This window comes from Leucopleurus acutus, assembly GCF_964270905.1.
Source record: "Leucopleurus acutus genome assembly, chromosome: 7".
Lineage (NCBI taxonomy): Eukaryota > Metazoa > Chordata > Mammalia > Artiodactyla > Delphinidae > Leucopleurus > Leucopleurus acutus.
The window spans coordinates 68313222-68331832 of record NC_139150.1 but is presented as its reverse complement, the minus strand read 5'-3'; the positions used below and the strand labels follow the sequence as shown (position 1 = coordinate 68331832).

The window sequence follows — 18611 nt, the reverse complement described above, 5'->3', positions numbered from 1 at the left end:
TTCAAACTATACCAAAAAATACAAGAGGAGGGAGTGCTTCCTAACTCATTTTATGAGACCAACATCACCCAGATACCAAAACCAGATAAAGACCACACAAAGAAAAAACTACAGGCTAATATCTCCGATGTACATAGATGCAAAAATCCTCAACAAAATACTAACAAACCGAATCCAACAATACATTAAAAGGATCATATACTGTGATCAAGTGGGATTTGTCCCTGGGATGCAAAGATGGTTCAACATCTGCAAATCAAGCAATGTGATACATACGTTAACAAAATGAAGGATAAAAATGATATGATCATCTCAGTAGGTGCAGAAAAAGCAGATGACAAGATTCAACACCCATTTATGATAAAAACTCTCCACAAAGTGGGTACAGAAGGAACATACCTCAACATAATAAAGGTCATATATGACAAGCCCACAGCTAACATCATACTCAAAGGTGAAGCTGAAACACAGTATATAAGTCCCAGCCACAGATACTAGCCAAGAGAAATAAAAGGCAACCAAATTGGAGAGGAAGAAGTAAAACTCACTGTTTGCTGATGACATGATTTTATATAGAGAAAAGCCGTAAGAATCTACCAAAAAACTATTAGGAGTAATAAATGAATATAGTGAAGTTGCACAGTACAAAACCAACAAAAACCTGTTGCATTTCTATATACTAACAATGAGCTAGGAGAAAGGGGAATTAAGAAAACAATCCCATTTACAATCACCACAAAAAGAATAAAATAAATGGAATAAATTTAAGCAAGTTGAAAGACCTCTATACTGAAAACTATAAGACATTGTTGAAAGACACTGTAGACACAAATAAATGGAAAGATATTCTGTGCTCATGGATTGGAGGAATTAACATTGTTAAAATGTTTATATTTTTTAATTACCTAATTTTAAAAATATTACATAAAGCAATCTACAGATTCAGGGCAATCCCTATCAAAATCCCAAGAACATTTTTCACATAAATGGAACAAAAAATTATAATATTTATTTGGAACCACAAAAGACCTTGAAGAGCCAAAGCAATCTTGAGAAAAAAGAACAACGTTAGAGATATCACACTCTCTGACTTCAAACTATATTACAAAGCCATAGTAATCAAAACAACCTGGTTTGGCAGAAAAACAGATATAAAAATCAATGTAACAGGGACTTCCCTGGTGGCACAGTGGTTAAGAATCTGCCTGCCAATGCAGGGGACAAGGGTTTGAGCTCTGGTCTGGGAAGATCCCACATGCCACGGAGCAACTAAGCCTGTGCACCACAACTACTGAGCCTGTGCTCTAGAGCCCGCAAGCCACAACTGCCATAACTACGGAGCCCCAGTGCTGCAACTACTGAAGCCCGCGCGGTTAGAACCTGTGCTCCACAACAAAAGAAGCCACTGCAATAAGAAGCCCTTGCACTGCATCAAAGAGTAGCCCCCGCTTGCAGCAATTAGAGAAAGCCTGCGTGCAGCAATGGAGACCAAACGCAGCCAAAAAACAAAATCAATGGAACAGAACTGATAGCCCAGAAATGAACCCCGGCATACATGGACAATTAATTTACAACAAAGGAGCAAAGAACATTCAATGGAGAAAGAATAGTGTCTTTAATAAATGGCGTTGGGAAAACTGGACAGCCACATGCAAAAATATGAAACTAGACCACTATCTCACACCACACACAAAAGTCAACTCAAAATGGATTAAAGACTTCAAGACCACAAAACTCCTAAAAGAAAATATAAACAGTATAATCTTTAACATGAGTCTTAGCAATGTCTTTTTAAATATGTCTCCTCAGGCAAAGGCAACAAAGCAAAAATAAACAAATGGGACTGCATCAAACTAAAAAGCTTCTGCACAGCAAAGGAAACCATCAGCAAAACAAACCAACAATCTACTGAATGGGAGAAAATATTTGCAAATGATATATCTGATAAGGAGGTAATACTCAAATTATATAAAGAACCCATACAATTCAGTATCAAAAAAACAAACAACCCAATTAAAAAATGGGCAGAGGAGCTGAACAGACATTTTTCCAAAGAAGACATCCAGATGGCCAACAGGCACATGAAAGATGCTGAACAAAAAACCACATTAACATCATCATCAAGAAATGCAAATCAAAACCAAAGTATGATATCACTTCATTTCTGTTAGAATGGGTATTATCAAAAAGTCAAGAAATAACAAGTGTTGGTGAGGATGTGCAGAAAGGGGACCTTCATACACTGCTGGTGGGAAATGTAAACTGGTGCAGCCGCTATGGAAAACAGTATGGAGATTCCTTGAAAAAATTAGGAATGAAACTACCACATGGTCCAGCCCAGTTCTGGGTATTTATCCTAAGAGTACAAAAACATTAATTCAAAAAGGTACATGCACCCCTATGTTCATTGCAGCATTATTTACAACAGCCAAGACATGGAAACAACCTAGATGCCCATCAACGATGAATGGGTAAACAAGCTGTGGTATATATACACAATGGAATACTACTTAGCCATAAAAAAGATGAAAATTTGCCATTTGCAACAACATGGATGGACCTTGAGGGTATCACGCTAAGTGAAATACTTCAGATGAAGAAAGACAAATACCATGATTTCATTCATAGCTGGAATATAAAAAACAAAAACCCAAAATAAATGAACAAACCCAACCAAAGAAAAACAAACATGAGAACAGAGTAGTGCTTATCAGAGGGTGAAGGAGGGGTAGGGAGGATGGAATGGATAAAGAGCATCAACTATATGGTGACAGATGGAAACTAAATTATTGGTGTTGAGCACGCTGTAGTGTATATAGAAGTAGAAATAAAATGTACACATGAAACTTATAAAACATTATAAACCAATGTTACCTCATTAAAAAAATAAATCTTTAAAAAATTGACAAAGGATATAAACAAGCAATTCATAGAAAATGCTGGAATAACTAACCAGCATATGAAGAGATATCCAAACTCACTAATATTCAGAGATATTCAAACAAAAATGAGATACTACTTTATATCATTAGAGCACAAAATCAGAAAAGTGATCATACCAAATGCTGGTAAGGATGTACAGAAATGAGAGTTTTGGGGCACTACAAGTAGGAGTGTAGCCATCTGGGAAGCAATCTTCCAGTGTTTATTGAAATCATGTATGGAAAAAACCCAATGATCTCACTCCTAAGACTATTATTCTGAAAGAAATTACTTCATAAGTCCAGAAGGGGACATATATTTTGCAGTGTACTGCAACAGTACAGTGATGTTTACAGTAACAGAGAACTGGAAGCAACTGAAATATCCAAGTAAAATGAGGTATTAACTTCCTATAGGAGAAAAAGAATAAATTAGATGTACATATAGCAACTCAGATTTTAAACTGAGTAATAAAAATAAATAGAGATTTTCAGCATCATTCTAATCATGTACGTTAAAAATACATAATCATGCAAAACAATATTATTTATAAGGTTATATATTCAAGGATTTATCACACACAGCGGGATCAATGTTTTTGTTGGGTAAAATAATAAGAGTGGGAATGGTGAGGGGAGGAAGATAATAAAAGAGGGCCCTTGCACAAACCAATGATGACAGTGCATCAGGAATTAGAGTATGCTTTCACTCAGCTCCACACTGAAGCTAACAGGAAAAATAGGAGACACCTCTGTGATTGGAAATTTTTAAAAAGTAGATAAAGGTAGTTTGTTCCATAAAGCAAATAGAATATTAAGTATAAGTACTTTAAGTCAGCATATAGTTACCAAACTCTCAATTACTTAATGACTGATCATAGATCAGCCTCTCCTTTCCAATGCGTAGAATTCGGTCATTTCACAGTACAGAGCACCAACATAAAGGGGCAACAAAGTTAAGAGAAGAGTTAAAACCCCTTCCACCTTTTTTTGGGGGGTGGGGCGGGGGCGGCTCCAGAACACATAATCAAGGTCATCGAGGCAGAAATATTAAAATAATGACTAACATTAGAGTTCGGAATTATCTATAATAATTATATAATCTATGTAATAATTATATAATTTATAAAGTTTAGCTCCGAGAATTAACTACTACTGATAATCATTTGTTAAATAAAATGGAAAAGCGGTCTCCTACATTATTAGTATTTTCTACTCAAATACTGAAAGTGCAGGAGGGCGAGGAAAGGAACACCTGGAGCATACCATGACTATTTCACTTTTCCCCCAGGAGTCATGCCTCTTGGGGGACGCTTACCTCTTTAAGGGAACTTTTACAATACTAACCTTGCAGAGCCTCTCAAGTCCTTAAATTCTATGTTGAGAAGAGGCAAGAAGTTGCTTTTACAGAAGGGACAGGTTGTATTCAAGTTTGAATCATCTGCCGTCCATCCAGCCATAATTTCTTCATCATAAACTAAAGCTCCACAAGCTCTGCACTGTGAACAACTTGACATCAAAACCTAAGAGCAGAAAAGTACACATACTGAGAACCTCCACAGTGAAAATCAGTCTTAATAGGCCATCCTCTTGAGACAAACATAGAATTGTATTTATTTTGTTGATCACACTTGGAATAACAGTTCAATTACTTCATAGGTAAAACTACCAGTTTATTGCCTTGTTTACATAAGATATCAAGCAAATTCAACAAAATGACTTATTTTATTATTCTGTCCAAAAAGGTACAGAATTCTGTTAAATGCCATTCTGAAATAAAAATATGTTTACAGCCACTTTATCATGGACAGAATATAGAACTTTTACCTCCATTGCACAATTCTGATAGATGCTGGACATGCTGGTGTTTTGAGAAGAACCATGATCTGACTTTTCAAAGTCCTGCCCTTTTATGCCTCTTGGAAATGGAATTTCACCTAGAGAGAAGTAAACATCATAAATGTCCTTATTCTTTGGAAATGCATACTTAGGGGGAAATATCATGAAGTCTGCAATTTATCTTCAAACGGTTTAGTATCAAAATGTACTTATGTACATACACAGAGGAAAGGTTAACAACAGTTAACTAAATCTAGATAGAGAACATATGATTGTTCACTATATGATTCTCTCAACTTTCAACTTTTTAGGATATTTGAAATTTATTTGAAATTTTTCATAATAGAAAGTTGGAGAAAATGAATAAAATTACAATTTTAAAAAATAACACAGAACTAGGAAATTTCAGTGATATAACACAGAAATCCTCCAACTCTAGTAAATATCTGATTCACCTGGAGAGCTGGTCAAAAATATACATTCTGAAGGTCCCATCCCACAGATTAAGTCTCAAAAGTTTTAACCTAGGGCTTCGATACTTGTATATACTTTTAAACAAATTCCCCAAGTGATTCTGAGACACCCTAAAGTTTGAGAACTAATGATAGAATCCATAAATGTACATAACTAAAAATAAACTCAGTGGGTGCCTACAGTACTTGTAGATCATATAAAATAACAGTGATAATATGGTGTGACTATATCAGATCCTCTCAACAAATGGGGCTTACTGTGTGTGTGGTGCAGGGAGGAAGAAGTATGGGCATAAATTAAAAATTAATTTTCTATAAATTAGAAGAAAGGACGATCCTTCCCCTTACCTGGTGAGTAATGCAGTTTACCTACATCTCCACTGCTGCTGCTACTGCCAAGGCTTGTGTTGCTCTGGGTAAGTTCACTAGGGACCAGCCCTGAGATACTCGTGTTAGGTGATATATTCTCTCCTAAAATATGGTCTTCAAGGCCAGCTGGGAAGCTGTAATCTCTCTTTGTTTCCTCCTTTAATTGAAAAGAATAAAATCCCACATACATAAGTAATACCTTCCCCAATGAGAATATATTCACTCTACCCTTTTCAGAATTAAACTCATCTATAATTCTTAAATAAATCATCATCATCATATGTTTCAAAACCATGAACTCTTTCTGTTATTTGGAATTTCTCTTCCATACTCTAGGACATTCAAGCAATGACCTATGCTTTAAGATTATGCTGTGCTCCTAGTGTATATTAGGAGTGTGGGGTTCATTCCAATATTCAAAATTATAAAATGAAGGAACTCTAGATGCTCACTATGCCCAGTGTAATCAGAGACCCCAGTCCAAGTAGAGTAGGGGCTTCCAAGAGTCAGCCAGATTGTGTTCTTGGCCCCCCTTCACATACTAGGTATGTGACCTTGCAGAAATTACTTAACTTCCATAACTTTTAATTATATTGTCTGAAAAATGTGGATAAGTACATTAAAATAAGGTTGTGGTGAGAATTTTAGCTGGCAATATGATTATTCTGAATAACAACCATCATTATTAGAGGAATAAAACATGAACAAAGTTCTGAACACTGTAGTTCTTAACCACTATAAGTGATTGTTGATGCTTTAGATAGAAAACATTTCAATAAGCAGTTTCCTTTTTAATTTTTGCTTTAAAGGAGAAAAACTTGTGTCTTCCTTGTTATAAAACCATATTAAATGATTTTTTAAAATTAGATATGCAAAACAGGAACTAAAACACTTATAATATCAACATCCACAGAGTGCAGTAAAAATCTTGATGTATATCCTTCTAGTCAAAAATACGCATACATAATACGTTTTTACAAAATAGAATCTTTTTATCCCATTCTTCTCATGTAGTTTATCATTAAATCTTCTACATTATTTAAATCCCTGCAACCTAATCTGATTTACTGATGTATTATTAAGAATTTAGTAAATCCTCTACTGCTTAAACATTCAGAATCCTGTAAATTTTATGAGTTACACTGCTGAATTCACTTGAGCTATTTTTACACATATCCCTAAATATTTTCTTAAATTCTGGATAAAAGTTATGAATATTTTACAGACTTTTTATTCATTCCTTCACTTGAAAGTATTTATTAGGTATATCCTATTTGCCTTTGCAGTCAATGGTACTAGGGCGATAGTAATGAAAAGAAAAGAAAGATTAAGATCTGCAACCACCTGGAATTTACAGTCATATATTCCAAGTCCAAATTACTCTGTAGAAAGCTTTTTATTTAACACTGCTAGATAAAATTTCAAAAGTGAAATGGCTCACACTGTTTTTTTTGTTTGTTTTAAATATAATTCCAGGTTAAGATGCTTTTGAAGTTAGCTTATTTTGTCTTTCCTTAACTGACCTTCTAAGTTCTTTAAATATAAAATTTGCCCACTCCTATTTTCACAAAAAGATATTATGATTAATTCTCTTTATGATGATTTTTTAAAAGGATTAGCAGTTTTTCAAAGGCTATATAACAAAAGACAAGAAGGGCATTATATAATGATAAAGGGATCAATACAAAAAGAGGATCTTAAAGTCATTAACATATATGCACCCAATTCAGGAGCACCTAAATAAATAAAGCAAAGACACAAAGGGAGAAATTGACACTAATACAATAACAGTAGGAGACTTTAACACCCTACTGACATCAATGGACAGATCATCCAGACAGAAAAATCAATAAGGCAACAGAGGTCCTAAAGGACACAATAGACGAGTTGGACTTAACTGATCTCTAAAGGACATTACATCCAAAACCAGCAGAATACACATTCTATTCTGTAGAATGCACATTTTTCAAGTGCACATGGAACATTCACCAGGGAAGACCACATACTAAGTCACAAAAAAGCCTCAAAAAATCTAAGAGGATAGAAATTACACCACGTATCCTTTCTGACCAAAACAGTATGAAACTAGAAATCAACTAGAGAAAGAAAAATGGGAAAAGAACAAACACATGGAGACTAAACAACATGCTACTAAAAAAACCAATGGGCCAATGCTAAAATCAAAGAAATCAGAAAACACCTTGGGACAAATGAAAAGTAAAACATAACTTTATAAAACCTAAAGGATCCTGCAAAAGCAGTTCTAAGAGGGAAATTCACAGTAAGACAGGCCTTCTTTCAAGACACAAGGAAAATCTCAAACAACTTAGCCTACCACCTAAAAGAATTAGAAAAAGAAGAACAAAGCCCAAAGTCAGCAGAAGGAAGGAAATAATAAAGATCAGAGAGGAAATAAAACAGAGGTTAAAAAAATAATAGAAAAGATCAATGAAACTAAGAGCCAGTATTTTGAAAAGATAAACAAAATGGACAAACCTCTAGCCAGGCTCACCAAGAAGAAGAGAGAGGACCCAAATAAACAAAATAAGAAATGAAAAGAGTAGAGTAGAAATAACAAATAATACAGAAATACAAAAACTCATAAGAGAATACTAAGAACATTTATATCCCAACACATCGGGCAACACAGAAGAAATAGACAAATTTCTAGAAACATACAGCCAGCCAAGACCGAGTCAAGAAGAAATAGACAATTTGAAGAGACCAATTACTAGAAGTGAAATAGAATTGCCAATAACAAAACTACCTGCAAACAAAAGCCTAGGACCAGACAGCTTCACTGGGGAATTCTACCAAACATGTAAAGAAGAGCTAAAACCTATCCTTCTAATACTATTCCAAATTATTAAAGAGGATGAAACACTCCCAAACTCATTCTACGAGGCCACTATTACCCTGATACCAAAACCAGACAAAGATACTACAAAAAGTGAAAATTACAGACCAATATTCTTGATGAATATACATGCAAAAATCCTCATCAAAGTATTAGCAAACCAAATCAAACAACATATAGAAAGGATCATACACCATGATCAAGCTGGACTTATTCTGGGGACACAAGGATGGTTCAACATATGCAAATCCATTAATGTGGCACACGGCACTAACAAAAAGAAAGACAAAAACCACATGATCATTTCAATAGATGCTGAAAAAGTATTTGACAAAATTCAACATCCATTCATCATAAGAACTCTCATCAAAGTGAGTACAGAAGGAACATATCTCAACGTAATAAAGGCCATTTATGACAAACCCACAGCCAACATAATAATGGTGAAAAGATGAAAGCTTTCCAGTTAAATTAAGGAACAAGACAAGGATGCCTACTCACACCCCTTCTATTTAACATAGTATTGGAAGTACTAGCCAAAGTTATCAAACAAGGGAAAAAAGGGTATCCAAATTGGAAGGGACTGCAGATGACATGATACTCTATACAGAGAACCCTAAAGTCCCCACCCAAAAACTTTTAGAATAAATGAATTCAGCAAGGCTGAAGGATACAAGATTAATATACAGCAATCTGCTGCATTTCTATACACTAATAATGAAATATCAGAAAGTTAAAATCCCATTTAAAAAAAAATCCCATTTAAAACTGCATCAAAAGAAAAAAAAAACCTAGGAATAAACTTAATCAAGGAGGTTAAAGACCTATACACTGAAAACTATAAAACATTGATAAAGGAAAGTGAAAATGATTAAAAGAAATGGAAAGATATTCCCATGCTCTTGGATTGGAAGAATCATTATTATTAAAATGGCCACACAGGGGCGTCCCTGGTGGCGCAGTGGTTGAGAGTCCACCTGCCGATGCAGGGGACACGGGTTCGTGACCTGGTCCAGGAAGATCCCACATGCCGCGGAGCGGCTGGGCCCGTGAGCCATGGCCACTGAGCCCATGCGTCTGGAGCCTGTGCTCCGCAATGGGAGAGGCCACAACAGTGAGAGGCCCGCGTACCGCAAAAAAAAAGGCCATACTACCCAAAGAAATCTACAGATTGCATCCCCTATCATTTTTCACAGAAATAGAATAATCCTAAAATTTATATGGAACCACAAAAGGCCCCAAATTACCAGAGCAATCCTGAGAAAAAAAGAACAAAGCAGGAGGTATAAACGTCTCAGACCTCAGACTATATTGCAAAGCTACAGTAAACAAAACAGTGGTACTGGCACAAAAAAACAGGTACATAGATCAATGGAACAGAACAGAGAGCCCAGAAATAAACCCACACACCTACAATCAATTAATTTATGACAAAGGAGGCAAGAAAATACAATGGAGAAAAGACAGTTTTTTCAACAAGTGGTGCTAGGAAAACTGGACGGCTACAGGCAAAACAATGGGATTAGAAAATTCCCTCATACCATATACAAAAATAAACTCAAAATGGATTAAAGGGGCTTCCCTGGTGGCACAGTGGTTGAGACTCCGCCTGCCGATGCAGGGGACACAGGTTCATGCCCCGGTCAGGGAAGATCCCACATGCCGTGGAGCAGCTGGGCCTGTGAGCCATGGCCGCTGAGCCTGCGCGTCTGGAGCCTGTGCTCCGTAACGGGAGAGGCCACAACAGTGAGGCCCGCATACCGCAAAAAAAAAAAAAAAAAAAAAGGATTAAAGACTTAAATATACAACCTGAAACCATAAAACTCCTAGAAGAGAACATAGGCAGGACACTCTTTGACATAAATCATGGCAGTACTTTTTGGATCTGTCCCCTAAAATTAACAAATGGGACCTAATTAAATTTAAAAGCTTTTGCACAGCAAAGGAAGCCATCAACAAATCAAAAAGACAACCGATGGAGTCAGAGAAAATATCTGCAAATGATGCAACTTACCCAAAATATACAAACAGCTGATACAACTTAATATAAAAAAAACCAAGCAATCCAATCAAAACATGGGCAGAAGACTTGAATAGATATTTTCCCAAAGAAGACATACAGATGGCTAACAGGCACACGAAAAGATGCTCATCATGACTAATTACTCAAGAATTGCAAATCAAAACCCCAAAGAGGTATCACCTCACACCTGTCAAAATGTCTATATCAAAATGTCTACAAATAACAAATGTTGGAGAGGATGTGGAGAAAAGGGAGTCCTCATACATTTTTTATGGAAATGTAAATTGGTGCAGCCACTATGGAAGACAGTATGGAGGTTCCTTAAAAAACTAAAAATAGAATTACCATAAGATACATCAATTGCACTCCTGAGTATATATCCAGAAAAAAAGGAAACACTAATTCAAAAAGAGACATGTACCACAATGTTCATAGCAGCACTATGTACAATAGCCAAGACATGGAAGCAACCCAAGTGCCCATCAACAGACGACTGGATCATGAAGATGTGATACACACATACACACACACTGGAATATTACTCAGCCGTTAAAAGAATGAAATATTGCCATCTGTAGCAACATGGAGAGAGCTAGAGAATATTAATGCTTAGTGAAGTAAGTCAGACAGAGAAAGATAAATACTGTATGATATCATTCATATGTGGAATCTAAAAAGTCATACAAATGAATGTATATACAAAACAGAAACAGACTCAAAGAAATAGAAAACAAACTTACGGTTACCAAAGAGGAAGGGGAGATGGACAAATTAGGGGTATGGGTTTAACAGATACAAACTACTATACATAAAATAGATAAGCAACAGGAATTTACTTTCTAGCACAGGAAATTATACCCAATATCTCGTAGTAACCTATAATGGAATATAATGCGCAAAAACTGAATCACTATGCTGTACACCTGAAACTAATACAGTATTGTAGGTCAACTGAACTTCAATAAAAAGTTAGCAGTTTGGGGGACTTCCCTGGTGGTCCAGTGGGTAAGACTCTGTGCTCCCAATGCAGGGGGCCCAGGTTCGATCCCTGGTTGGGGAACTAGATTCCACGTGCATGCCGCAACTAAGAAGTCTGCATGCTGCAACTAAAGATCCCACATACAGCAACTAAACAGGCCGCGACGAAGATCCCACGTGCCGCAACTAAGACCCCGTGCAGCCAAAATAAATAAATAAATAGTTAGCAGTTTTTTGTTGTGCAGTATGAAATCTACTGATTAAGTTGTAGAGTGACATCACATATCTTAAAGAGATAACACAGGTGAAAGCTATTTAAAAAGTGAAGTGCTATGCAAATATAACATTATTAAATCAAACATTAATCATTAGTTCTTTCAAATCAATAGACTTAATGTGTTAGTTTAGACTGGGCTGTGGAATTATAAAGTAGTCCTGATATTCTATTTCTTCATTATTAATTTCCTTACATGTATGTTGAAGTCATTTCAAGAAAGAAGTAGGATATGCATGTTTTAAAATATAAAAAAGTTACCAGAAATATCTAAATAATAATGTATATATTAAAAAATACTCCAAACATTCCAACATCAGACAGATGACACACATAAAACAGTCTTACCTCATCATCTGAATAGCTGTAGGCAGATGACACAGCTACCCACATCTTACTGGCTACTGTAGCTGCTTGTTTCATACCAGATTTTAGCACATCCATCTTGGGCCCTGAGAGTATATTGTCCAGCTTTAGCCCTGACAAAGAATTTACCACAGAACCCAATGAGCCATGTGGTGAAGAACGGACCAGTGCTGATAAAGAAGCTGAACGTTCTTTATGACCTCGAGAGGGAGTTTGTTGCCTGAAACGCCCAGTAAAAGTTTTAGATCTGGACACTGCAGGGGAGCTCTTTTCACTTTCAGGACTGTCCTGTGCTGCAGGACCATGATCTAAAGGTAGGCTTGATCTCCTCTCTAAAGGGTGAATAAATGCACTGGTAGTGCCAGGCTCTCTGTTTCCCTCTCCATGTAGTTCCATACTAGAAGACTTGCTACCCAAGGGACTCTTTAGATTCATATAGCTTTCAATTTCATCAGCCAGATTACGTGCAATCACTGGAGAAAACAACTTATCTTCTGAATCAGGAGTTTTTTCTCCTATACATTCAGTGGCTAAAAGTGACAAAGGATCTAGTCCAGTTTCAACATCTTCCCTCTCAATAGCTTTAGCACCACCACATAAACTACTTCTCTTATTTACTAGATCTTTGGATCCTGCTTTCAAGTCTCTGGACTGATTACTGTCATTTTGTAGGCTGTCACATGTATCCTTTGTCACAGAAGTTTTAGCTACATTTTCATCAACCACAGGTTCTATGAACTCTTGGCTTTCCTCAAGCATCTCTAACACCGATGAAGATCTGTGCTCAGAATCCCAAGTGCTTTCAGACACACGAGTCCTAGTGTCAGCTGGATGACAGCTAATACTCTCAAAGCTATGGGTTCTTGCGATATGAAGTGGAGAAGTCTTAGGACTCGTCAGTGCTGCTGTGAGAATCCTGGCATCTGCTCCCATCATGATAGCCACTTCACTTGAAATTAAATCCAAACTGCTCTTCTTAAGCAACATTCCTGCTCGACTTTCAGAACTAAAACTACAGCTTCTCTCTGGAAAATGCTTTTGCCTTTTTTCTCCTCTATCACCATTCTTCTTGAGATTAGTAGCTTCGCCAAAGACTGCATCTTCAACTGGATCTTGAGTAGAAAACAGTACATTTGGTGTACTACCTAGAAAGAGAAAGTGCAATATTAAAAATAAATCTCTATTTTCTGATGTAACTTTTATAAAAATGTTTTTTTCTAATTTTTGAAAGTGACACATACTCAAAGTAAAAGATTCAGAAAGGTAAGATGGTATACAGAAAAAGTCCAAAAATTACTCCGTTCAACCCTGCCTCTCAGAGATAACATTTTAATGTATAATCTGCCTTTCATCCTCTATGCATATACACACATTTTTTAAAAAGATCGTGCAATATATACTGTATATACCTGTACTGTTCACTAAAGATATCACATCTATCAATAAATATACATCTATAAACATGTTTTATATTTTAAGAGTTTTATATTCAGTTTAAGAAATATATTCCACATTAAATAGCAGACCTAAAAAATTATCTCTTCTATCTTGGGTTTCATATATCTAATTCAACAAGTATTTGCCAGGAATCTACCCTGCAGAAAGCAAATTCATAATCATAGAGAAATTATATATTTGCTATAGCCAAAGCCTTACTTCTCCAAAGTAACAGGATCTAGAATGGAGCGCTTAGAATCGGCAGATTCCAAGAAGCCTGCTAAAATCTGAATAGCCAAAATTTTTTCAGATATGTTTATTCCTTCAACAAATATCTGAATTCCTACTAGCACCCACTATGTGAGGTGCTAAGAATACAATGGAGAATAAAATGGACATAATCCCAGCCCTCACAGAGGTCAATCTTGTTTGAGCAAGTGGAACAAAATTATGCCAGTGTCTGTAGGAACCTCCCCCACCTTTGGGGGATGCAGGCAGTCGTTAACTCTTTGCTACCATGCAATTTTTTCCACGCCAAGACCAAAAGCTATTTCTAGTTGCATCATTAGCAGAACTTAAGTCTACCCATTCATATTTAGGATTCTCATATTTTTGTTTTTTGTTTGTTTGTTTTGTTTTTGCGGTACGCGGGCCTCTCACTGCCGTGGCCCCTCCCGTTGCGGAGCACAGGCTCCGGATGCGCAGGCTCAGCGGCCATGGCTCATGGGCCCAACCGCTCTGCAGCACGTGGGATCTTCCCGGACCGGTGCACGAACCTGCGTCCCCTGCATCGGCAGGCGGACTCTCAACCACTGTGCCACCAGGGAAGCCCTCTAATTTGTTTTTTAAAAAGTATAATGACCTGGGAGTTTGGAAGGGAAAGTTGTCATTATGCTAAGATCTTTTTTTTTAATCTTCCAAATTGATTTCAAGGTTCTTTTTAATATTCCAAATTGGTATCTATTAATAATCATAATCTTTCCAATTAAACAGAATAATAAGCATTTAGAGATATTTTTAAAGCATTTAAGGGAATTAAATTAGCCTATTTTATAACTCTGAAGTTTGTACCTGCTTTGAAAACTTTTAACAATATTTGAGAAAAGATCATTGCAAATTTACTGGTTCTCATATCATTTCTAGGAAATTTAGTGTCACATTTTGTTCAATTTTAAAATAAAATTGACTGTTTGATATATTGGAAAAAGCCTCATTACCACCTCCTCTTTTCTTAATAGAACAAATCTTCCTACATCAAAATGTAACATGGAGGGCTTCCCTGGTGGCGCAGTGGTTGAGAGTCCGCCTGCCGATGCAGGGGACATGGGTTCGTGCCCCGGTCTGGGAAGATCCCACATGTCGTGGAGTGGCTGGGCCCGTGAGCCATGGCCGCTGAGCCTGCGGGTCCGGAGCCTGTGCTCCGCAACGGGAGAGGCCACAACAGTGAGAGGCCCGCATACCGCAAAAAAAAAAAAAGTAACATGGAAATAAGATCAATAAAAAGAGAAGAAAATGCACCAGTCCCCAGACCATGTCCATTTCAATATTCTGAGAAGATTCTAAACCTCTGATGAAGAAAACTGCTCTTTTTTTTTTTAACCTGCTATCAATAGGTTGGGAAAATGGGATAAAGAATATATATATCAATTATTTTTTTCAAAACATCTGTAGCTCCACCTCATTAGCAAAACACTACCCCCTCACTCCCTGTAAAATAACCGAACTTGGTATCACAATTTAAAAAAAAAAAAACAACTTTAGGAATAAGGAGTATTTCCACATTGACTTAAAAAGCTGAGCAAATCAATTTCTATAAAGTCATACAATAGATACACTTACAGATAGACTGCTGACTTTAGGGAAGTGAACTGTAGCTACTACTAACAAAAGGCAAATGACGCCGGCCAATTTCATTGTCTTCTAAAATCATACACTTAAGACGTATACCTTAAGGGTACTTGGGAGGACTACACATAATTGAAGGCAGTAAACACAAATTCATGGGAGTCACACACAACAGAGTTATTCATTACAAATACTTAACCATAAATAGAAAGTGGCTCAGGGTACCTAGAATAATTGGGCAAAAATTAAAGACCCGCTGGTATTTCTGTGCAGAACGTTAAGTGATGTGAATCTTTTTCTTCCATTTCCCTTCAGGCTTAGGAATTACCCTGCCACACACAAGCCCTTTGGAATTTGACCACGTAACTGCCTCTCTGTTAGGATGAGTATAGCAGGCCCGTCCTACAGTCCTCTCTCATTATCAACCACAGGAAAGGAGGACGGAACTCAGAACAAACACTATAATAAGAAAAGGTATTCCAAATAACAACTAAACACACTTAATACCCTTCCTTTTAAAAATGAATTATCTTTAAATAACTATTTTAATTTCTTCTTTAGCACATTTATAGGATTCAGCTTACTTCTGGCTCTTTAGCATGTTCATTACAATTAAGTTAGCAAGTTATAATGTCATTAAAGACACACATGTACCTATAGAAGTGTATTTTAAATATGTGATAACCAATATGTAAAGACTCACCAGTGCTACTTTTCCTGCCATTGACATCAAATATACCAGATGGAACTTTCACAATACTGCCGCCCCACGCAGGAGGCTCAGGAGGACTCGGGGGCTCTGCACTAGGTTGTGAATGTTTGGCCACAACAGCAGAGACATCGCATACCTCTGGGAAAAAATATTTGGATGTTATCATTCCTATTTTTGCCAGTATTGAACAGAAATGAAGTATTTTTTTAATATATTTTATGTACTTTTTCTCTAAGTAGGGGTGAATACTTTTTCTCTATTTTATTACTGATTTCTTTTATGCCATAAATGTTGCCAGTACTGACTGAAATAAATGCTTTAACATTCATAATCCTAACTTGAGCATTCCTGAGCGAATAAATTAAGGCTTTGGCCTTCTGTCACACTCCTCATCACTTGTCAAGTAGGAGAGGGGCTTGCTTCTGCATAATTCTAGAGCATAAAGTAAGTGACGTCATTAAAGAAACTGTACTTTTTTGTAAGAAGATAGGAAGACCATCGTATTATCAAAAAGCCAAAATATTTCTCCATATTTCCTTAAAATGACTACTACAAATCATTTCTCATTTCTATCTCAATGAGTCCCCTAAAAAAAGGAAAACTACACAGACTATATTGGAACCTACAAATGAAAATTATCGACTTAGATATTTGAAGGACTTCTAGTGAAAGAGCATTTGAAAATAAAAGGTACACTGGAATACAAGTTTGATGACTCAGAGTTTAGTCCTGGTTCTGTCACAAAGTAGTTATTTAACACTGGCAAATGAACACCTTGATGGGCTGCAGTTTCCTACAAAGTTGAGGGCTGACCTACAGAGTCTCTAAAGATCTCTTAAATTCTAAAATTCAGAGACTACCAAAAATCTATCATATATAAGAGTACATAGTATCTTATAAGCCCAGACTTTACATTTCTGGAAATTATCACCAAAATTATCAAATAAGACTTTTAATTATTATAGGTATTTTTCTAAGTAAAGCTAGTAAACATCAGTACTTAACCTTCTGTTTCCACTTTTGTTTTGGTTATCAAGTCTCCTGATACTTGTTCTTCAGGCACATGAATTTCTGCATCATCCTTTATAAGTTCATCCTTAGACCCATAGCCTTGGTCAGACTGACCACCTGTTAAAAAGAATGTAGGCTGATATATAAATGTTTTCATATATTTATAGTCCAGCTATAAAATGTCAAAAGGAAATTCCACCAACTTACACAATTAAACTTGTAAAAAAAGAGGAGAAGAAAGCTCATGAAGCACACAAAACATTTTACAACAATGGTAAGAATCAAAGAACAGTAGAAACAGGAACATCAAAGACTAAAAACCATTACACACTTGGAAGCAGTGAATCTTAATTTAATTTCCTTATCTATAAATCAGTAGATTTGGATAAGATGTTTTGAAAGTTTCTTTTGGAGTGCATCTACAGAATGCTACCTTTTGCGTAAGAAAGAAGTGGAAATAAAACAAACATACATCTGCTTACTTTTGCAAAAAGAAATGCAGGAATAATAAAGCAGAGAACAATAAAACTGGTTACCTACAAGGGATGGGGGAAAATAGGACGGAAGGGATTGAGAGAGAGGAAACTTCTCTAAATATGGTTATCATATTGTTTTTATTTTTGGAAATGTATTAACTTCTACAAGTTCAAAAACTTAAATCAGCAAAACTGAGGGCCAGGGTGTAACTAAAACTGAATGCACACGGAAACAAACAAAACCAATTGTTTATGAATAACATGATCACACTGAAAGGATGGGGGAGGACTAATGTAATGTGTAACTTTTAACACATTATTCTGAGTATATACCCTAGTCATGGGGGGTAACAGTCAAATCCTAAACTCCTTAGGTTTATTTCTCACAGGGGAATGGGTATAGCAATTCTGAAATTATATTATGTGCACTGTAGGACTGAGCAAATGAGTAAATGTGATGATGTTGGGAGCCAAGATTCTTACTGTGGAAGAAGAGAGATCTTTAAAAAGTGAAATGAAGGAAGGCAAAGAAAAACCTGTGGGGCTGATTTGGAATTAGAAGTATTTCTAAAATACATACACATTTTTTCTACCTCTGCTGAAAAAGTCTAGAACAACACCCTGGAGGGAGTAAGCATTTCTAGAGCCCAGACCTTCGTTTCTAAAATCTATTGCCCATTAAAAGGAACCTGGGGTCCTTGAAGAAAAGGCCGATTGCAGAGCTCAGTCAGGGAAGGTACAAGAATGAGCCAGGAACGTTTTGTTATGCAAGAAAGCAAGTGCTCAAAAACTTGAGAGGACATTTCTAAAGAACATTCAAAAGAATATTATCTTATAAATGTGAGGGGACAACAGAGTTGGCAAAATCACCACCTTATAGCCATCACAGTAAAACGACTGGTTCAGGCAAGAATCATCAATGGATGAGAAATTTAAAAGAGAAAGTGTGATGAAAAAGAAGATACTGTTGCATAGTCTCAGTGTCTCTTCACAAATAGCTTATTATCTGCAAGGGGGATAATGGTAACTA

At 36.3% G+C, this 18611-nt stretch overlaps 1 protein-coding gene across 2 annotated transcripts in view; it reads right to left on the bottom strand.

The window, feature by feature from the left end:
* Positions 1–18611, bottom strand: part of DENND4C (DENN domain containing 4C) — a 128636-nt gene that overhangs the window by 19875 nt on the left and 90150 nt on the right. For both annotated transcript variants that reach the window (XM_082843594.1, XM_082843593.1), the window contains 6 exons: positions 17100–17222; positions 16086–16232; positions 12083–13245; positions 5582–5759; positions 4749–4858; positions 4269–4444 (listed from right to left, as the gene is read on the bottom strand). In XM_082843594.1, coding sequence (XP_082699720.1) covers positions 4269–4444; positions 4749–4858; positions 5582–5759; positions 12083–13245; positions 16086–16232; positions 17100–17222 — 1897 coding nt within the window. The remainder of the gene's footprint in view (positions 1–4268; positions 4445–4748; positions 4859–5581; positions 5760–12082; positions 13246–16085; positions 16233–17099; positions 17223–18611) is intronic.